Source organism: Blastomyces dermatitidis (genome assembly GCF_000003525.1).
Source record: "Blastomyces dermatitidis ER-3 genomic scaffold supercont1.1, whole genome shotgun sequence".
In the NCBI taxonomy this organism is placed as follows: domain Eukaryota; kingdom Fungi; phylum Ascomycota; class Eurotiomycetes; order Onygenales; family Ajellomycetaceae; genus Blastomyces; species Blastomyces dermatitidis.
The window spans coordinates 9103752-9125054 of NW_025544774.1; the positions used below are offsets into that span (position 1 = coordinate 9103752).

At 46.4% G+C, this 21303-nt stretch overlaps 6 protein-coding genes across 6 annotated transcripts; 3 read left to right on the forward strand and 3 right to left on the reverse strand.

Moving 5' to 3' along the window:
- Nucleotides 1–1800: 1800 nt before the first annotated feature.
- Nucleotides 1801–2338, reverse strand: BDCG_16301 (uncharacterized protein; the record flags this gene model as incomplete). Its single annotated transcript, XM_045425550.1, has 2 exons — nucleotides 1801–1893; nucleotides 1991–2338. 2 exons carry the CDS (start codon nucleotides 2336–2338, stop codon nucleotides 1801–1803), a joined length of 441 nt encoding a protein of 146 aa, XP_045279492.1.
- A 2178-nt stretch (nucleotides 2339–4516) lies between these two features.
- BDCG_01211 (MFS multidrug transporter) lies at nucleotides 4517–6230 on the forward strand (the record flags this gene model as incomplete). Its single annotated transcript, XM_045416716.1, has 2 exons — nucleotides 4517–4987; nucleotides 5043–6230. The coding sequence occupies 2 exons, from the start codon at nucleotides 4517–4519 to the stop codon at nucleotides 6228–6230; spliced, it is 1659 nt and encodes a 552-aa protein (XP_045272375.1).
- Nucleotides 6231–6867: 637 nt separating this feature from the next.
- On the forward strand, nucleotides 6868–12832 carry BDCG_01212 (sister chromatid cohesion protein PDS5). The gene is made up of 3 exons (XM_045416717.1): nucleotides 6868–7651; nucleotides 7736–9412; nucleotides 9472–12832. Exons 1-3 carry the CDS (start codon nucleotides 7298–7300, stop codon nucleotides 12175–12177), a joined length of 4737 nt encoding a protein of 1578 aa, XP_045272376.1. The 5' UTR covers nucleotides 6868–7297; the 3' UTR covers nucleotides 12178–12832.
- A 317-nt stretch (nucleotides 12833–13149) lies between these two features.
- BDCG_01213 (SWI-SNF complex subunit) lies at nucleotides 13150–15851 on the reverse strand (the record flags this gene model as incomplete). Its single annotated transcript, XM_045416718.1, has 2 exons — nucleotides 13150–13647; nucleotides 13728–15851. 2 exons carry the CDS (start codon nucleotides 15849–15851, stop codon nucleotides 13150–13152), a joined length of 2622 nt encoding a protein of 873 aa, XP_045272377.1.
- Nucleotides 15852–16945: 1094 nt separating this feature from the next.
- BDCG_01214 (endonuclease/exonuclease/phosphatase) lies at nucleotides 16946–17839 on the reverse strand (the record flags this gene model as incomplete). Its single annotated transcript, XM_045416719.1, has 1 exon — nucleotides 16946–17839. One exon carries the CDS (start codon nucleotides 17837–17839, stop codon nucleotides 16946–16948), a length of 894 nt encoding a protein of 297 aa, XP_045272378.1.
- A 546-nt stretch (nucleotides 17840–18385) lies between these two features.
- BDCG_01215 (methionyl aminopeptidase) lies at nucleotides 18386–21158 on the forward strand. Its single transcript, XM_045416720.1, has 5 exons — nucleotides 18386–18636; nucleotides 18907–18990; nucleotides 19205–19309; nucleotides 19453–20253; nucleotides 20362–21158. Exons 1-5 carry the CDS (start codon nucleotides 18615–18617, stop codon nucleotides 20580–20582), a joined length of 1233 nt encoding a protein of 410 aa, XP_045272379.1. The 5' UTR covers nucleotides 18386–18614; the 3' UTR covers nucleotides 20583–21158.
- The last annotated feature ends 145 nt before the right edge of the window (nucleotides 21159–21303 follow it).

Sequence of the window (21303 nt, forward strand, 5' to 3'; positions counted from 1 at the left end):
ACTCTTGTGTATATTATTCCCGTAGGAGGAAAGAAACGAATCGCTGGCTCCTTTGATGGGGAGCCAGCATCTAGCTATTCTATATAGACAATGGGCGGATACCCTCCTCCCATTCCACGGGCGAGGATAGCCGGAGCGATACCTCAGCGGCGCCTCATTGCCAAGGAAGAGTAATCTGCTGACCTCGTATAGAAGCGGGGTTCTCATATCCATCAATCGGATCTTCCTATGATATATCCGAATGATGTCATAGGGCGGTTGGAAACCGGTTCGGACGGCCTGCGGGATGGATGGAATCATCCGCATGGAAGCGATGGGCCGTGTGGAACCGCAGCGGGGCCTTGGCGCGGCCGGGAGCGTGACACTCATCTATCAGAAGCTGTTTTGAAAGAACTGCAGATAATCAAGATGAAGATGAGATAATAAAGAAATCAGTATCTGAATTCTTAGAGTTGATTAACTGTTCAATCTTCTCATAGTTGAAAGACCTCAAAGACTCAGCACTCAGATTGTAATCTGTTGAGATTGTCTTTGATTTTAAAATGATCATATATGTCACTGCTTCATACATTGAGTTGTTCATTATTTCATGAAATGTTGATGAGCTGTTGAATAGAATGTAAATATTATTATAAGACAGATTGATATAGAAGATATCACTGTTGATAGATGACAGAAACTTAAAGTAGTTCTCAGCATTAACTTGCATATTATAATGAATATAGCTCTGATGTTTCATCAGTTCAGCAGAGATCAGATTTGTGAATAACTCTGACATATAGTATACATGATTGAATTCTATCAATCTTTCACTCACTGAGATGAATATAGTACTGACACTCTGAATCTTTATAATAGTCTTATTGATCACTTGAACTGTTGAATCATTGATTACTATAAGTTCTGAAAATTGTAATCTATCACTCACTATGTGGCATCCAGCATCACTATCTTATATAGTGAGAAAATTCTTGTAAGATTTCACAAAACAGGCTGATACATTAATAATCTCTATGAGATTTATCATCTGATAGATGTCTGATTCATCTGTAATAGATAGTTAAGTTCTATTCTCACTATTGTTCTTTTTCTTCTTTTTCTTGAATTTCTTTATTCTTATAGTATTGTTTATTCTTCAATTATCTGAAGCACTGTCTGAATTGACTAATCAACAGATGTCAAAGTGAGATCTCTTACAATCAGAACATGTAGATGAATTTCTCAATTCTTAATGATTTCAGAAGCTCTCTTATATACTGTTATAATCATGTTCAGTACAGTCTTCACAGGCTGAATTTAATGTATTATTATTCAAATTAATAGATGTAGTAATCATTGTATCTGTTGTAGCTGTTATAGCTGTGTTAACTACAGAATCTATATTCTGCAGATTCTTTTTATCTTTTGAAGAATTAAGCTATAAACAGATCTTCTTCATAAGAAGATCAACATTCAATATCACAGCTGTGAATTTGAAATCCTGTATCTTCTCTATCTTCTTCTGAACATAATTTCTTCAATTGTTGAGTAGAACTGAGTAGAAGATATCAAATATTCATACATCTGAGAGAGAAGTATTCAACATCTTTAATTTCATAATAATAAATCAGAACTTATCAAAGAATGTGTGTAGATTAATAATCTGTGTATCATTAAGAGACATAAATTTCAGAACTGTCTCACAGTGTAACTGTGTTTTAAGAACAGAGTATTTCTGTTCAATTGCATTTCATAGAGTATAAGTGATCTGATTTTTATCATATTTGAAGAAATATAATCTGACATCTGCATTCAAGAAGTTCAAGATGAATGTATAGAGTCACTGATTTCTGACATCTCAGAATAATACTTATTCATCATCTCTTTGTAGAGAATTCTGAATCTATCATTTCTCTATTATATATCAGCACTGTGCATTAATCAGTTTCAATTTTATGAAGATGCTTCATGTGATGTAATTGAATGTATCAGTTAGACTGTTTGATCTCACAGTATTCTTGATATCTTTCTTGAATTGAGAGATTGCCTTGCCAACACAGCTATTCAGTTTATAAAGATTGAATTTCAACCTTTCACTGAGATTAGAATTCCAAGTGACTGTTGATATAATGACAGAATAATTATTGACATTCTGAGATTGATCTGTAGAGAATCTCTGTTGACAGAGTTTTTCCAGTTGTAGTTCAAGTTCTAAGACTCTTTGCTTCCTCTTGTTCATCTCAAGTATTATCTTGAGATGTTTCATCTGTTGATCTGATATTGCCTCGCCTGAACTGTTGAATTCATGAGAACCAGCTTCATCAAGCTGTCGAGTAGATTGAGGGGCCGGCCTGACCATGTCAGAAGCTGTATTCAAACCAGCTTTGAATCAAGAGGGTGTTGCGGGGCATTCATCAATGGAGCTTTCAAAGGCTTCAGGAGGATGTCCACTGGCAGAGCGTGAGTGTGAAGAATCATCATCATCATCAACTGCAACTGATTCAGTGAAAAGGATGTGAGATCGCGAATGTGTATGTGGGCGAGATCATATTGAATCCGCCATCTTGATATTCGTTTATTGGATCCTTGCCAATATCATTCTCTTTTCTTGCTTTTTTGCAAATGTGGTGCGTTTTCTGCAAGCCTCTTTTTTTTTTAAGTGAGCAGTAGTATTATTGATCATCAAGATCTCAAACACATCAATACTGATAGAATAAGATGATTTTAACTCCTGATGGGCGTATCGAATGAAGCAGTAGTTCAAATAATGATTATATTGACAAGGAATCCCGAATTGGCAGCGATTTTGCGCAAAACGGGTCTCATAACCTGTGGGAGGTGTAAAGCTTGTGTGATTGAAAGGTTGCTAGCTTGTGGAAAGTTATATGGTGGAAGGATTAGTAAGCCAGATCACGTGACCTGACAGATTCCAAGTAACGGTCCTACAGATTAGAAAAGTGACCATTTATTCCAACCCATGAACACCCAATTAAAACTGCATAATATCTCACCGTTCTCTATTTTCACCACGCTCCTATAAATTTCTCATATTTCTCAGGCTTCTATACTCTAACAAATCCTCTCATCCTATGGTGAGGTGGGGTCAAGGTGCTATTCGTATTTATAAGGCGTACTAAAAGTTGGCCCCAGCATACGACTTGCCAAGTAAGTTACGGAAACATCTGACGGCATTCGGCGCTTGGAAATGTCCAACAACCCTGCGACGGGGTCCGTTGAAGCTTGTTTTATGAATGAATGTCTTGCTCAGCTTGACATGATTCCTTTCAGAATGGGATGTCCGCCTTGCTTGTCTTTTTCATACTTCCCACAGATAAAAATGAGATGTATTTTGAAAAGTTAAAAGCATCATGATGTAAACTAGATCCAGCCGTGCAATAATACTGGGGAGCATAGACAAAGCTACAGACCGAATAATGAATATAGCGAGCGGAGCAGCTATATATATCACCCACTCAGCAATCAACCCTTTACTTTTTAAGTGTGATAACAATAATGTTGGCCAGCCGAACCTTGCGATTTTCAATCTTTATCAAATCAATCCCTGCCGGATGGTCAAAAGCCGCCCTGGTCCACCACGACCCCACCCCTCTCGGGCGCCCCGTGGGTTGCTCAGCTCTGAAATAATGTTAGCTTACAAGGGCCTAGATTTGAGAACCTAGTTTTACTATTGGATATACAGGATCGAAGGAACAAAGGCGATAGCCCTACGCAGTACTATGTACAGAATCCTCAGACGAAAAAAAGACTTGACATGGGGGTTTTAGGAGTGGTTCTCGGACGTAAATTCACATTGCCCAAACACTTAAATCCTCCGCATTGGTCGCCGAAAGAGTTCAACCTTACGAAGGATGCCGAAGAGAATCCTCGCCGAAACCGTTATCACAGCCCCTGAAGAACTAGCGGCCGAATCCATGGCAGTTCATACGTGGGCAAGGTTGAACCCTCCCCCATGAAACAAGTGTGGCCTACGGTATGTATATGTAGTTAAGATTTTCTGACCGTGCCGTTTGGATTTTACGCAGTTTGGCCGTCGGGTTTTACGGATATACGGTCGTGAGGGAGAGCTTGCTGTGAAGCAGGCTGTATTGATTCTATTGCTAGAAAGACATCCCTTCATCTCTCCAACCTTGGTGAGGATAGGGAGCAACATTCCTGCTGGTGCTTGTCACAATATGTGTTGTTATGCAGCGACAGGGATATTGCGGGGGCCATCTGATGAAGTCTTTTTGGCACTAAAGGCCTTCTCGGATACATATATGGCAAGATTTTTATCCTGGGCAGCGGAGGTCTGTCCCAATGCGGAGTACTAGAATGATTAGCCTTCAATGCCGCTAGCCGCTAGACGTACAAAAGTTATACGGAATTTAGTATACAAAACCTTTGCGTTCGCGTTCTCCTGCGTATATTTTCCTCTCTTCTTTATATTTTCTTTTGATCTTTTTTCCCTCCCTTCAAAACTGGATCAATATTATCTAGCCAGGACCAAGCAAAGAGTTGATCGTGCTTACATGAAGTGATGGACCGTGAAACACGGCAAGAGGGAGAGGTCATTGGCTCAACGCCAACGGTTCCGTCAACCGCAAGTATTCCGCTGCCACGGATATCAAACGACGGTATAAATGACGCACGGCCACATGTACCAAACAATGGAGTCGAGATAAAACATGTTCCCCCAGGAGACAGTTTGGAAGGGGCTCAACCCAACGGTGATATCGAGAAAGACGCACAGGTCGGAGAGGCTGCATGCTCGCCGGATACCACCACTGAGAAGGACCTGAATCTGGTTCAGTGGGACGGGCCGTCCGACCCAGGAAATCCTTTGAACTGGAGTCTCGCCCGGAGATGGTATATCACCATGATCATCTCCTTTGTTGCATTATTTGTCATGTTCTCGAGCAGCGTTTTCACACCAGCCACTCAGGTAACTGCAGCGCTGTATCACGTTTCAGAGGTGGTCATGACACTAGCGACGAGTTTAGTTCTACTCGTAAGTCCTAAGCAAATCTGCTCCCCACGTTAACAATGGTGTTGATGGTATTTAGGGGTTCGCATTTGGGCCATTGATATGGGCTCCATTATCCGAATTGTACGGCCGAATGATCCCTCTATGGGTCGGTTTCAGCGGTTTCGTCATCCTCCAAATACCTGTAGCAACAGCTCACAATGTTGAGACGATTTTGATTTTCCGATTCCTGATCGGAATTTTCGGCTCCGCCACGACCGCTACTATTGCGGGCATCATTTTTGATATCTGGGATCCTGTTAGACGCGGAGTTGCAGTAGCGATATTTGCTGTGGCAACATTCGCTGGGCCTGTTGCGGGTCCTATTTTAGGGTCGTTCATCGTCGATTCGGATCTCGGATGGCGCTGGACCGCATGGCTGACCTGTATTCTCTCTGGACTCTGTGCTATTCTTGGAATCGCCACAAGTCGAGAGACTTATGGCCCTGTCATCTTGCAGCGTCGTGCTGCCCAGCTCCGGCAAAGTACAAGGAACTGGGCGCTCCACTCCGAGTTGGATGAACACAGGCCAACATTGGGCGATATCTTCACCAAGTACTTCTCCCGCCCGCCGCAGATGTTGATTATGGAGCCCATCCTTCTATTCATGACGATCTATATCGCCATCACTTACGGCATGCTCTATCTCTTTTTCTTCGCATATCCCGTCTCCTTTCGCCGGGACCGCGGCTGGGAAAACGCAGGTGTCGCCACTTTACCCTTGCTGGGTCTATCCCTTGGTATCATAGCTGGTCTGGCTGTCATCGCCTATGGCACGAAAACCCACTTCACCCGTAAGATGAAGGAACATGGCAGTGTTCCCCCTGAAGAGCGGCTCCCCGAAGTAATCGTTGGCGCTATCTGCCTACCCATCGGCCTTTTTTGGTTCTCATGGACGTCCAGTCCAGATATATCCTGGGTAGCGCAAACTCTTGCTGGAATCCCCATTGGTATGGGCATCATTATCATTTTCCTGCAGGGAGTCAACTATCTTATTGATGTGTACACGATTCTTTCGAATTCTGCCGTCGCGGCGAATTCGTTCGTGCGATGCATTTCCGCCGCCGCTTTCCCCCTCTTTGCTGTGCGTATGTATGAAAAGCTTGGGGTTAACTGGGCTGGGAGCCTGCTGGGCTTTTTGTCTCTGGCAATGGTTCCGGTGCCGATTCTACTTTATGTTTATGGGGCGAGAATTAGGAGTATGAGTCGCTTTCAAGTTAGGAAGTAGAGTAGATATAGCGAGATTGGTAGTTACCAGAATCATGTGCGATACTTTGCAAAATTTCGCTCTCAATTTCCTGGGAAGTGTTTTCAGATACTAAGTTGAGGTGTAAAATTGAGACTTCGTAGGATAAGAAAGATATCCTTGTAACACCTCACATGACCAACAATCTCCTCGGCGGCACAATTAGCGCGGTTTTTTAGCGCGTACCGTAGAATATTAAATATCGATTGTATTGATGTGTTTTAGTGTAATTTATGTAATCTATTTGATCTAGTTACCCCTAATTAAGACATTAACTAGATATTAGAATAGAACTCCTGTCAACATCAGCTTTTCTGACAGAGAGGAATATTATTATACAGCACACGGATCTTAATCTTGAAGCTCTATCTTTATTCTCTCTTTCTCTCTTTCTTTTATACTAATATCAGACACAAGTTTGAGTAGATGGCTAGGAAATTTGATGATGATGAACAGCAGTAACACAGAGTAGAAAATATGAGATAAGTGAATCTGTATCAACAAATCAGATTGCATAGAATTTAGTATGAGAAATTATTGGTGGTACTTCTGAGCTAGTAACTGCTTAGTTGTTACACTAATGGTATCACGCTAATTGTGCCTCGCGGCCAGACGAGGGGACAGGAGCGAGGGTCGAACTCGGAAGAAGCATTCAACGACAAACATCTTTGATTTTTTCACAGCTAGGGTTAAAATACACAGGCATACAGTAATAATTAGAGGTTATATATTACCGTCATACCACGTGACCAACCTGGTACCTTGAGTTTAACCCCGACGCGTCTCTCCGGAGTCGCGCCAGCGAAAAGAAATTCACTTCGCATTTCGAATCCAGCGTAGAGATAGCTCGGGACCACCTGGCCTCCCGTTGAACCCATTGCTGTCACAGTTGCGGCTTGTGAGCCTGGCAAAACCTCCCCCGGTTTGTCCCAATCAGACCAATCATAGCCAGATTTCTGCGACCTTCCCCCCTTTCTTCTCTCTCTTCGCCAACAACCACATGGTCGACTAATCCATTCAGACACGCCCCCCCTCTCTGTAAAACGACGATGCCCGCGCGCACTCGACATTCGCTCGCCACTACGCCTGAAGTTGCTGAGCCTGAGGAAGAACCAAGTGGCCTCCGCCGCCTCAGGTTCAATGATACGCTCTCGTGGCGGGCTGGTCGAGCGATCCCGGTTGCAGACTTGCTGGAGAGACTGGAATCACTCGCGCTTGAGCTGCGACAACTAGACCAGGAAGAGACGGATAAGGATTCGCTGAAGAATGTTTCCCAGGATTTGGCAAGTGGACATTTGCTGGGACACAGGGATAAAGGTGTGCGAGCATGGACGGCTTGTTGCGTGGTGGATATTTTGCGCCTCTGCGCCCCAAACGCCCCCTTTACAGGCAATCAGCTAAAGGTACAGAGAGATGCGAGTCGAGGCGGCATTCTTTGGATAGGTCCTCAGGAAGCGAAGGAATGCTAACATAGAGAACTGCGATAGGATATATTTACCACCATCGTCACCTCTATAATTCCTGCCCTCGCGGATCCCTCTAATGCATACAATGAGCAGCACGTTTACGTTCTTTCGTCACTCGCGGACGTTAAAAGCATTGTACTCCTGACAGATCTGGACGCTCCTGATACCCTAATTCTCCCGCTATTTTCATCATGTTTCGATATCGTGTCGGGCTCATCGAAATCTTCCACGGGCGAGGAACTGGCGAAAAATGTGGAATATGATATGACACGACTTTTAGCGCCTATTATTGATGAATCCTCCGTTCTTGCGCCGGAAATCATTGATGTTATTATTGCGCAATTCCTGCGCGTCGATCCGCGGATCGTAGAGCACTCTACCAGCAGCAAAAGTAAAAAGAACAGTGTGCATATAGATTCAAAGCAAGGGACATTGCTACTAAAAGAGTATCCTCCGGCTTATAACATGGCTAAGGCCATATGCAACGCGTGCCCTGAAAAGATGACGAGCTACGTGAGCCAGTATTTCAACAATGTGATCATAGATGCTTCGGGTCCTTCGGGGGCGAATGGACTGTCGAAGGCGCATCGTCGCGCCAGCATTGATGACTCCGATGATGAGGCTGAAAACATTAAAGAGCTAAGCAAAGCACATCGCCTTATACGAGAGGTGTGGCGCGCTTGTCCGGATGTTCTTCAAAACGTGATCCCACAACTTGAAGCGGAATTGTCCGCAGAATCTGTATCACTACGGCTTCTCGCCACGCAAACAATTGGCGATGTCACCGCTGGCATTGGCGTCGCAGGCCCTCCAACACCACCGACCATGGATCCAGCTGCCTACCCTCCCGCAAGATTGACTGACGATTCTCAAATCACGCAACCAAATGCTCTACTACTACCGCTCGCTCCTAAACCCTTTTCTCAAGCTCATTCTACTGCATACCAAAGCTTTCTTAGTCGACGTCAGGATAAATCTGCATCAGTACGGGCTGCTTGGGTTACAGGGATCGGTCGAATCATACTTACATCCGCTGGTGGTTCTGGGCTCAGCACAAATGAAGAGCAAGATCTCGTTCATAGTCTAGCGAAAATGCTTGGAGACGCGGATGAAAGGGTCAGAATTGCCGCAGTTGAAGTAATTGGAACGTTTGGTTTCTCGGATACTGTCAAGAAACTTGGAATCAGTGGTGGGATTTCCGATCAAGGTTCTGTTCTTTCCGTTCTGGCTGAGCGCGTTAAGGATCGAAAGCACGCTGTCCGTGAGCATGCCATGAAAATTCTGGCGCGCATGTGGGGAGTCGCATCCGGTGAAATTGAGGTGGGTAATGAGCAAGTTACAATGATTCTGAAGGACATTCCCTCAAGAATCCTCGACGCTTATTACACGAATAATCTTGATATTCAAGTTCTTCTTGACCATGTGATATTCGAACTTCTTCTACCGCTGAATTATCCTCCCCTGAAATCAAAGGCTGTGAAGGGCGATTCGAGTCAGTTGCGGAAATTGAAAAGCGCAATGCGAGAGGGTGAAGGTTATACAGAGACTGATATTGAAATGATCCGTGTTCGACGTATTCTTACACTGGTTAAGGGGCTGGATGAACGGGCTAAAAAGGTTTTTTTCGCGCTTCAGGCCCGTCAGTTAAGCATGAGGACCTTTATGACGTTCTACTTAACGGCATGTGAGGAATACAACGTAAGTTTAAGTCCCCTGCGTATTCATACGAATGGTACAATGTCTAACAGTGATTTTAGGGCGGTGTAATGGACAGTGATGAGGAAACTACCAAGTCAAAACTAACCAAAGTCATTGATAACCTGGCCAAAATGCTTCCAGACCAAGCCAAAGTTTCAGCGGACCTCTGGAAATTTGCAAAAATGCATGACCGGCGTAGCTATCAGCTTATTCGTTTCGCTATGGCTGCTGTCAGTGACTATAGAACTGTTACGAAGGCAATCAGGGAGTTATCGAAGCGGATCCAAGGCAACACGTCTGTTTCTACAAGCTTGCTCGAGTCTTTAACTCCGTTGGTTTACCGGAGTAGCTCTTTAATTTTCAATCGGAGTCATATCCCTGCGATTATGGACGTGGCGAGAAGTGACGAACTCGGGCTTGGGAATACTGCACATGAAATGTTAAGAGAAGTCTCATCCCAAAACCCGGAGGTTCTCGAGGCACATGTCCAAGACATGTGCAAAGACCTGGAATCCCATGCTCCAAGCGCGAAGCAATCCGATGAGGCGGGCGTGGAAGAGATATTAAAAGCGTGCGCAGGGTTTGCGAAGAAGTTGCCTACTAAGCTTCCCACGGAGCGCAAATTTTTAATTGCTCTTACCAACTACGCCCTATACAGCTCGTCACCCAAAGCCGCAAAACATGCCGTCTCGATAATTATGGCCACGTCAGATAAGAAGCAGATGTATGCCAAAGACCTGATAAAGCAATCAGTCCAAAATTGTACCTACAATTCGCAATACTTTCTCACTAAACTTGCGACAATATCCCAAATCAATCTTCTAGCGCCAGAGATTGCCGATGAGGAGGGCGATGCCATTATCTCCATCGCTACGGACGACATTCTATTAAATAATCGGACATCGAACCCGTCCGCTGGATATGCATGGTCTGACGATATCGACAATGAGACGGCTGCTAAGGAATGGGCCCTAAGGGTCCTTGTGAACAGAGTCCGTGCGAAGCAAAGCACCGAAGACGAGGAGTCTTTCCGTTCTTATGCCGAACCTGTTTACAAAATTCTCAATACCCTTGTTGCCAACGATGGTGAACTGTCTAAGAAACAGAATTCTCCAGCAACACAAAAGTCAAGACTTCGTCTACTCGCCGCAAAGCTTATCATCAAGCTCAGTAGCGCTCACGCAATCTGTGAAAAGATGGTGACGCCGAAAGATTTCAATGCTGTTGCCTTGGTTGCACAGGATCAATTAGAGCCCGTGAGGTCAAGTTTCATTGGACAACTAAAGAAGAAACTTACACAAACGACACACTTGGGTACGAGATGGTATACTGTTACTTTCCTCCTGGCATTCGAGCCAAATAGAAACCTGAAGGACAGCACACTTACCTGGCTGCGATCTCGAACACATTTCTTTATTCGCCTGTCGCAAAACAATGACAAGGGATCAGAGCAGACAGTCATGGAGTCACTGGCCGCTCGTCTTCTTTCACTTTTAGCATACCATCCTGATTATCCTCCTGAATCATCCGATGAATCCACTAAAGTGGATGACCTAGCAGATTTCGCCAGATACATCCTTTTCTATCTGTCCGCTGTCGCCAACGAAAACAACCTCTCCCTCATCTTCCACATCATGCAACGAGTCAAGCAGGTTCGAGATGCCATCACCGGCTCAGCAATGATGTCCACTCGCCTGTATACCCTTTCCGACCTTGCCCAGGCCACCACTCGTCGCTTCGCAGAATTATATTCCCAGCAACATAAAATTGGCGGCAGCGGTGGCAGTGGAGCAGCTAACATCCTACAAACTTATCCTGGCAAGATGCGACTACCCAGCTCGCTTTTTACAACTATACCCATCCACAGTGAAGCACTGTCCATTGCCGAAAAAAATTACTTAGCAGAGGAAGTTGATGATAAGCTCGATCGCATTGTCCGATTGTTCATGAAACCAAGGACTCAGTCAGCATCTAATGGGCCGAGCCAAACGCGAAAACGGAAGGTGGACCTATCGTCAATGGGCAAGACTAGTGGTGCTGGCGCCAAATTTTCGAGTTTTTCATCTAAAAAGGCTCGCAGAGATAGTAAAGAGAAGTCTCTCCCGATTCGCAAATCTTCACTTGCGGAAGCGGGTGTAAAGCCTGCCAAGCGGAGGAAGACGAGCGACGAAGATGATTGGGAGGGGGGTGGCGGACGGCTAGGCGAAGCTGAATCAAAAGCCCGCCGTAGAAGCGGGCGAGGAACCAAGGCTGGTATTTCATATGCTGAGGGAGATAGCGACGAGGATGATATGGAAATGGTGGAATGGGAAGAGGAACAAAACAAAGCGGAGGAAGAGGGGAACAATAGTGACGAATCAGAAGAAGACGGCAGTGGGGAGAGAGAATCGTCTGAGGCAGAAGAGGAAGCAGAAGAGGCGGAGGAGGGAGGACAGAAGGAAGGGGAAAAGGAAGATCAGAACAACGCTACGCCTAGCTCTCTCTCTGGCGATGACGATGAAGGTGAACCGATGGAGGACGCCCAGAAATCTCTCCCTCTCCCACCGTCAAGGTCTAAGCGCCAAACGCCTAGAAAGAAACAACTGCAGCAAGACAAACCCTCCTCGCCTGTCGCTGCTACGAGAGGTAGGGGCAGGGGTCGGGGCAAACCTCCCGGCAAGAGACGGACGAGTAATACAGAGACTGAATCTCCAGATCAGAAGCAGCCTGCCGCCGCTGCTGTTGAGGCCGGACCGATTAGGAGGTCGACACGGAGGGCGCGTTGATGCTATCGATCATTTTTCTGATGATGTGTTTATGATTTGATCTATGCTACGTGGATTTGCTTCTCTTGCATCTAGCTGACACCTTTTTTTGCCCTTTTTTTGCCACTTTTTTTTTTCTTTCTTTTTGCCTTTCCTTGTGATCTGATTTATATGGTTTTGAGTGAGATATTCAATATGGGATATTCCTCCTTGTCAATACGTTGAATGTCAATTGTTAATTTGTCTGTGGAATGTTGCTCAAATCTTCTAGCCCTATCTCAATTTCTGCGGTCTATCTACATATTCCTATCAATCTGACATTCGATTGTTAATCCATCGTTTTACGTAAAATAGCTATTGTCATTTTTATGTTATTTCCTTTTTTTAATAGGGAATAGTTTGCTCCCTATGTAGTATATTCACCTGGTGATTCTTTTTCAACCCCAGCTCGTTTACCCAAATACATATATCCTGCTACGCCATCCAATTGAAATTACTTCTGATCATCCTTTGAAATCGGAGAAAAACTTTGATTTTTTTTGTATAATTTTTTCCTCTCAGCTTGTTAACTATTTAAATAAATACGGAATATAGTTCCACAGAGAAAGTACAGAGGTTTCGGGACATAGGGAAGGAATTGAAAATGGTAGCTGTAGTTATTTACTAAAGAGATAATTGGCTCGTTTCCTAAAATCAAGGGCAGCATAGAAAATGGAAGGAAACAAAAAGAGGAGGTAAATTAATCTACTCCATACAATGTGGTAGGCAAGATAATCATGATGCTGATGATAAAATAAGGTAATAATAATGACATAAAGGGATAAAATGGAGGGAGGCTTCTAAAAACGACGCTCTTTTCACGCAAACTTCCCCACTCTCAAATCTCTCACATCCACGAGCGAGAAGGGAGATAGATCATCAGCATTCTTTCCGTGTCCAATCGATACAAAAATACTATGAGGACCTCCCCTTGATCCGCCTGAATTCACTAATCTACGAGGCAGTATCGGCAGACGACGCAGTGGTTCCGGTAGCAGTAGCTGCAGTGGCATCGATACCGGAAACCGTAGTATTTTCTCCGGCACCATCCCCAGCACCCGCTTCTTCACCAGTACTGGTGCCAGGGGCAGAAGGAGCAGCATTGCCAGCGCCAGCAGCACCACCTGCCGCCGCCTCCGCCTCCGCCGCCGCCTTCGCATGCCTCTCCTCCACCCTCTCCTTATGCTGGCGATTCTTTAAATGAACCTCGAAATTATCTACAGTCATCGCTGGGCCGGGTGTGTATAGTTTCCCGGGACAATCGTGGCAGCGGATGCGCGGGAAATATTTATATGTCAGCTTCTGGCCTGCATGGGTGGTTGCGGCGTTTGCGAGGGGGAGGCCGGTGTGCGGGTCTACGGCTGTGTATCGCATGGTACCTTCGAAAGAGTCACGGGGGTAGGAGCGTTTGAGATTATTTAAACCACGGACGAGCCAGGATGGGGGTGGAGGCTGGAGGTAGGATGTTAGTGGACGTGGTGTAGACATTTTGTTGGTTAGTAGGAGGTTGGTTGCTGGATGTAACTACGTACCCCTGGGACCCCTGGTTGAGGGGGGTTAGGTGCATCGATTACACCGTTAAGCTGCGATGCGGAGGGACGTTTTGGTGGTGTTGGCTGAGGAGCTTGGGATTGCGGCGGACCCATGGAGCTGCGAGTAGTTGTTGTTGTGGCTGTCGTCTGAGCTACATTCTTCGTGCCCGTAGATGGCGTGGATCCCCTTGCGGCTGAGGATTTATGCGTCTTGTTGCTCTTTATGTCCTTTAAGAATTGGCGGAGTTTTTCGCGGCCAATTTTCAATTTCACGATGAGTTTATCAGGCACGTCAGAGCTCTCGTCCCTGTAATCGCGATGTCGAGCTGAGGTTCTCGGTTCGTGGAGGCTCATGACTTCTGGGGTGGCAGACCGGACGAGATTGGCGCGCATTGCAGCCTGTGCAACGGACGCGGCACCTCTCATGCCTCTCGTCCTGGCGGTGCCTTGGGAAAGGTGAGATACTGCCGGCGAGTCCGCAGACGACTCGTCGCTATCAGAATCGTCTGATTCATCACCTCCATCCCGCTGGCCGGCAGTTGCGCGTCTGCTCCGGCTGGTACCCGAGCGCTTGAACAAGCGGCTCTCTTCTATTGAAGATGCTGCTCCAGGTATAACAGAAGATACAACCAGTGTGCGGATAGTTCGTTGGCGGTCTTTAAGATCAGGCAAAGCAGGACCACCACGCCGGTTGACGGAGCGTTTTTGCCGGCGTTGTTCCCGAGAGATGGAGACTTCTGTACGTTCAATCTCGGCTTCGTTAAGCTCGTAAAGGTAGGGTGTGAAATCCTTGGCGGATTGGAAGAGGCGGAAGGGCGAAAGGAGGGGAGATGGTTGAAAGGATGCTTTAAGGTCTGGATCCTCGATCGGTCGACCGTCGAAGGGGTGTGACAGAATATATAAGCTTTTGGTGAATAGTTGAATCTGCTCCCTGATGGAGTGGGCGATAGCAGTAGTAAATTCTCCTGGAAGGGAGAGATCTTTCGTCATTTGAATTGCAAACTCCTCTGGTGAATTAAGTGGGTTATTGATTTCCCATTCAAATTGGTCCACTAGAGTATGCTGGCCGATAGTGATGTTGAGTTTGACGAGGATGCGCATCTCATCATTTTTATACGCGTGATAAGGGAGGTGGGGATCTAAAGCCACTTCCTCTATAAATACTTGAGGGTAGAAGTCGGCTAGCTGGTCTTGGATGCTTTGGGAGATCTGGCGCACTAGTGGCGCGCAAGACTCGAGAGGAAGACGCAAATCCTCAACTAGTTTCTCTGCAAATACATCTGGCGGCGTGACTCGATCATGGAGGTTCCAGGTGAAGGTGTCTCGCAGTTTAATCTTGTCCCAATCGATGTCTAACCGGATGGGAACCAAGTCCTCGAGCTGTTCTGCCTGCGCGAGCATATCATCTCGCGATATACGAAGATCCTTCGATTTCCTCCCACCTGGTCGCCTTCGATGGGAGGGATAAAGAAGCTGGGGATGTTGGGATTTTAGGTCAGTCCGCGCGTTTCCGTAGCCTTCGTATCCAGGTCCGAATATTGCGCCAGGATTCAGCCGGCGCTCATGCTGTAAAGACAGATAGTAGTCTCTTTCGGCGCGCTTTTTCTGGAGAAGCTCCTGGTGCGGGTTCTTCCAGGCCATTAGCCCAGAGTGGTGAAATTCTCGATTGACATATTGTTCAAGTAATATTTTATCGGCAGGAGTTTCACGGGGGCGGACAGGAAGGGCTGAGGATGGTGGGGGAGGGGACGTAGAGCGTATTATCGAACCCGATCGAGATCGTTTTCGGCTGAGTGTGGCGCCGCTTGCCTGTGAGATTGTAGAATTTGGTGATTGCGGCTGGCTTGGAACCTTTGATATTGGCCCTTCGAGGGCATGTGTATTAGGTACCCCAGAAGGTTCTATCGTTCGTTGTTTCTCTTGTGTCCCTTCTCCTGCTGCAGCTGCTGGGGCGGAGCCATTAACGATTTGTCCGTTGGAAGTCGCGTTCGCCGTAGAGCTCCCATCCCCTTGAACCCCTATGTTACCATGTTCCGGCAAGGTAGTCGCATCTTGCGGAGGATTATCCCGGGTTTCGGTTTCTTGCACAGGGGCATCGGCCACCTGGCTATCCGGAGAAGGCATTGTCGTTAAAAATGGAGTCCTGTTGTGTCAAGGGCGGTAGAGGCAGGGGGTTATGGTGCGGTAGTTTTTCTATGTGTCACTCCCGGATGGATGTTGAGGGGATTCGCGAACTGGATTAGACAGTGGCTATTGACGCATCATCTGCATAAAGCTTCACGAAGACACAAGGACCTGAGGCGACAATAGTTAATAACGTATTATCCCTGGGCCGAGATATACCCAACGACGCAAACCTAGGGAATTTGACGCGCAGAGTTAGGATACTCGGGAAGGAAAAGTAGGTAGGAAGAGTCGCGACGCCATGATTGGAGCGTTGATTCCCCTTCACGACCAAGAGCCCGGGGTACGAAGCAAGAATAGCAGAAGAGATAAATAATGAGACCCGATAAAAGCCCAGGAGGGAATTGGGGCCGGGAAAAACATACCTGCGGTGGCCGAAAGCCGATGTATGGATGAAGGGATGTGTCGCTGACACCCACCGTCCAGCCGTGCGAAGTTCGGGCCACCCAAAGGGCGAGTGACAAGCTGCGCCTCTTATTGGGAAAAAAACCTTAAAGCCGAGTTTTCGGATCCGGGCTCAGTTTGTTTTTTTGCGCCGGGGTGTTATTTACAATTGTAAACCCTCTTGCCGTCTTTTTTCAGCTTTTTGTCTTGGTCAGGTCGACTTCGCTTTGGGCATCCTATCCTATCGTCGCTGCGGCTCTGAAAACTGAGGAGGAGGCTGGAATGGCCACGGTTGACTCAGCAGGGTCGGGGCCCGGATTAATATATATACCGAGGTAAGCCATAAAAGGAGGCACGGCACACCACTGAAGGAATGAGCCTGTGAGTCGTATTTACAAAAATATATAGGTATTTACTGTTAGGTATGCTATTGTATTACTACCTGCAAATACATTCCGTTTATTCCATGCAGCCTATGTGCCTTTTATATCACATGAGTTCTTGTGGAAAGGAGAAGCCAAATAAATGTCATGAAAATGCGGGAAATATCTCGTGGTATAGTAGCGGGTTGGAATCAAAAGAGGGGGAAAAGAAAGGGGGAAAAAAAAAAGGGGGGGGGAGAAAGATAGTAGCCAATATAGCTACATAGTTTAGAATAATTTAGCATCCGCAACAACTGCGCGATGATCCGAATTGAGCACCCCATCATCAAATTTGTTAGGCAACACAGCATAGCCGTCAACAATCCAGGACATGTTAGCTCCGCGCTGTGGGCCGAAAAGAACGTAATCGATTCTCTTTGGCCCTTCATCCTCGTAGCCAAAGCCAGTATAGGTATTTTCGCTGCCATATCGAAACGCAGCATCGACCTGCTTTTGGGCATCCACAAGTTGTGAATCTGCCGCAGTGAGCACGCTATAAGCTTCCTGGTTCTCTTCACTGTTGAAATCTCCCGCCAGGAAAACACCATTGATATTTCGGCCGGCCAATTGGTTCTTGGTGAGAAACTGGTTGATCAGGCCGAGGATCAGTTTCGCCGCTTCGTATCTAGACTTGGAACCCTGGTCGTCAAGATGCGTATTCATGCCCAGCACCCGCTTTCGGCTCACAATGTGCTTGAAAACGCCAATTGTGATAATTCGGACGGAAGAAGCGTCCCAGCCTCTGGATGGGACCGAAGGGGTTTCAGAGAGCCAGACAGTTTTGGACTCTTCGAGTTCCCAGACCGCGGGGCGGTAGAAGATTGGAGAGAATTCCCCTGCCTGCTTGCCGTCGTCCCGTCCGACGCCAATATATGCCCATTCAGCAGTGGCGTCTTTGTTCGCGTTGGGGTTGAGACCTGAGAGGATGTCGGTTACCTGGACATGAAGTACCTCCTGTAAGCAAATGAACGTCTCGGGATTGTGCCGGGAATGATAATGGAGTTCGTTTATCAACCGTTGCTTTCGGTCCTTCCAGGGCTTTTCACCTCTGAAAGGCGCCGATGTGGCATAGCGGATGTTATGGGTGAGGATACGCAGGGGTAATGGGCGGTCCACTTTCATGTTTCGCTTGGGGGAGAGTCGTATCTATATAAAGTCAAGTGGTGAAACACTAGCAAGGAAAAGTACTCGTAAAACATTCAAGCGTATCATCTATGACGCGCTGGCATTCAAGACGGAAGCAGCACAAATCACTGTAAGGTCTGAACAAAGGAGACAAAGACCAGCCAGCATGATCGTCCATATGCCCAGCTGCCCCATGATCACATCCACATCGTGCAGGCTAGTAGTGTGGATGGTTTGGCGCACGAAAGTGCCAAGAGACAGCATCATGTGATCGTAATACACGAGTAATCGAGTACTCTCATTAATAATTAGTTACCGTACTGTAATATTAGCCTGGAGTCTTCCCAGCGAGTGAGTGGCATCTACAACGTAGGTACTCGTATGGCAACAAACCTCGCAATTGCTCCTATGAAAGCCCAAGGGAATCCCACAATTATGATGAAATACAATGATTTATTAGCCCCTTCGCAGGGATCATTGTGTCTGCCGTCGTATTCAGCCCGTAATGGTAGTCGACCTATAAGCTCCTATTAAATTCCCACGTAAAATTCCACTAAACTCTTCGGTTTCGTTCCTCTGTGCCATAGTTACCTTTCGTCCCCCCACCCCACCACCCCTCACTCACACACCTAGCTTGCGACAACAATCCTTATTTAAAACGATCTCCTTCTGGTATAACGCACACACAACGAGCTGCCAGTTCATTCTATACCTCCCCATATCTTGACTTCGATTTATCCCTCGCATCCTTTGCGAGGCCACTTACTCCGCAATGGCCGAATCTACCGAGATTGGTGAGTTCTATTGTTCGTTGGACAACCACAATTTCTATACGCACGCACACTTTTCGGGCAATGAATTGCCTGGTGTTCCCAAGTGCTGGTACCACCAGCTTATAACCCTTTATTTTAACCCGGTGTATTATGTGTATTTTGGTCATTTATCCTGTGTGGTGTTTTTATTTATATTTTCTTTTCTCTTTGTGAACTAGGTGCACTTCCGGGATAACGGCTGTACCTGAAATTACATCATTGATTGACTGACCACCCTTTCTTTACGTACAGACTACACCCTCAACAACCCGGATACTTTGACGAAGTACAAAACCGCTGCCCAAATCTCACACAAAGTCCTCGAGGCTGTTACAGGTGCTGTGCCCTTTCCCCTTTGTTCTCCTTCAAGTGTTTCCGCTTTCTTCCTTTTCTTCTGAAGATCTTCCGAAACAAAGGAAGAAGAAAGCAAAGAAAGAGAAAAAAGAAGCAAGAAAAATAAATGACTGAGAAGATGTCGTCTGCTCAATTCCCCCAAAAAGAACCACTCGACCAACGCTCCCCTCCCAGAAGCTGACTTTGCTGCAAATAGGATGGTGTGTCGAGGGCGCGAAGGTGGTCGAGATATGCGAGAAGGGTGATAAGCTTCTGGATGAGGAAGTTGCCAAGGTCTACAAGGGCAAGAAAGTCCCCAAGGGTATGTGGATATAATATTATTGGCGGTTGAAAACCGCTGCTTCAATCCGGCCCTCATATATACGTACCCCTTCATCAATTCCGGGATCATGCAAAAAAGAAAATAACAAATTCGTCGTCCGCGTATATTTGTTTGCTCTCCAGGCATTTCCCACCCAACTACCGTCTCTCCTAGCTCGTTCGTCACTCCGTATACCCCATTAGTGTCGGATGCGGAGGAGGCCGCCACAACGCTGAAGGCCAATGAGGTCGTCAAGATTCAGCTAGGTGCGCAAATCGACGGGTTTGGCACCATTGTCTGCGACACAATTGTTGTAGGCAGTGACGGAAAAGTCACTGGCCGCGAGGCAGATTTGCTCGTGGCAACTTACTACGCGAACGAATTGCTCCTGAGGCTTATGGTCCCCCCGGGCCTCCTCGCAAGCGGCTCCGACGAGGAGAAAAAGCAAGCCGCAGCTGCAAAACCACCCACGCAATCCGCCATTTCGGGACTTTTGGAGAAAGTTGCTAAATCGTATGATTGCACTTTGGTGGAGAACACGACTAGCTGGTTGTTCGAGCACAATGAGATCGAGGGGAAGAAGAAGATTATTCTTGCGCCTAGCGCGGGCATTAAGGGGGAGGGGTCTGCAGAGGTTGGAGAGGCGTGGGGTGTCGAGGTCGGTCTTAGTCTTGGATCTGGGAAGGTCAAGAATTTGGAGTACAGAGCTACTCTGCACCGCCGTACCACGACTACGTATATCTTGAAGAGACCGAGCTCGAGGCAGACGCTCTCGGAAATCGTTAGGAGGTTTGGAACCTTCCCGTTCAGTCTTCGCCAGCTTGAGGATGAGAAGGCTGGGAAGGTTGGTGTTGTTGAGTGTGTTCGTGGTGGGGTTGTTCGACAATATGACCCTGCTGGAGAAGCTGATGGGTCGCCAGTGTCGAGATTATTAACCACTGTTGGTACGTTTTAAACCTGATATTTGTGATTCCCCTATGTACAATCCCTCTTTTTTCTAGGGAAGGGATTGAGATATTCAGGGGTTCTGCTTGCTAACATCTGTATTGCAGTGATTACCAAGAATGGTTTGACGAGGGTGGCCGCTCCTCCACCCCTTGACCTGTCCAAGGTTCAGTCAGACAAGAAGATTACTGATGAGGAGATTTTGAAGATCCTCGAGCGCCCGTTGGCGCGATCCACGGGAACGAAGAAGAACAAGAAGAAGAAGAAGAAGCCGGCCAAGAAGGCTGCTGCTGATGAGGAGGATGAGGAATCCAGCGGCGAGGAGTAGAGGAAATGGTTCTTTTATTGTCTTTGCCTTGCTAGTCCAGAAATATGGACCAAGTTCACCTCTCTTGGAGCGAGTTAATTTTGTGCTATCCTTTTCCTGCTAAGGAGGCAGTCTGAATCGCAAGGGAAATGGGTTGCTTTATCTCGCCGGTGGTTGCGGTGTGCGCCTAGCAAGAAGAGAAATCCACCAGGCAAGGCATCGCTGTTCTCACTTTCTTATATTAAGAGGGGCACCAAAGGGCAGGTTAGGTCCTTAAGACCATGCAGGCTATAAGAGAATGAAATTTACTTTACTTTGCTTGCTATGCTATTATTGTTACTTCATGCGGTTCTTCTCTAGATGCATACACTATACTATCTGCTTCCTTTTTGTCCCTCTTTACTGTTTACATTGTTTCTCGTGACTTCTTTTGCTCTGTGGTTGGGAGCTGGATTAGACAGCAAGATCAGGAAAACGGGAAAAATTCTGATATATTGTGATGAAAAGGGGTTTATAATATATTTTCCGGACAAATACCTAGTGCATGTACATGTACATGTACATATAGGTACATGAACGGGTCATACCACAATACTCCTCCTTTTTTTTTAAAAAAAAAAAAAAAAAAAAAAAAAGCGTAGTGAAAATAGTAGTTGAAGGGCAAATTCAATTGAAGAAACCCCTCTTCCCCTCCGCCCCCATCGCAGTCTTTGTTGAGGCTCTTCATTCATAGCCACGGGAA

Excerpts from the sequence above, each read along its gene's own strand:
- BDCG_01212 (XM_045416717.1), top strand. The coding sequence starts at position 7,298 with ATGCCCGCGCGCACTCGACATTCGCTCGCCACTACGCCTGAAGTTGCT. Across the intron at positions 7,652-7,735 it reads TTACAGGCAATCAGCTAAAG|GATATATTTACCACCATCGT; the intron begins GTACAGAGAGAT and ends GAACTGCGATAG. Across the intron at positions 9,413-9,471 it reads CGGCATGTGAGGAATACAAC|GGCGGTGTAATGGACAGTGA; the intron begins GTAAGTTTAAGT and ends CAGTGATTTTAG.
- BDCG_01215 (XM_045416720.1), top strand. The coding sequence starts at position 18,615 with ATGGCCGAATCTACCGAGATTG. Across the intron at positions 18,991-19,204 it reads AGTCCTCGAGGCTGTTACAG|GATGGTGTGTCGAGGGCGCG; the intron begins GTGCTGTGCCCT and ends TGCTGCAAATAG. Across the intron at positions 20,254-20,361 it reads GAGATTATTAACCACTGTTG|TGATTACCAAGAATGGTTTG; the intron begins GTACGTTTTAAA and ends TCTGTATTGCAG.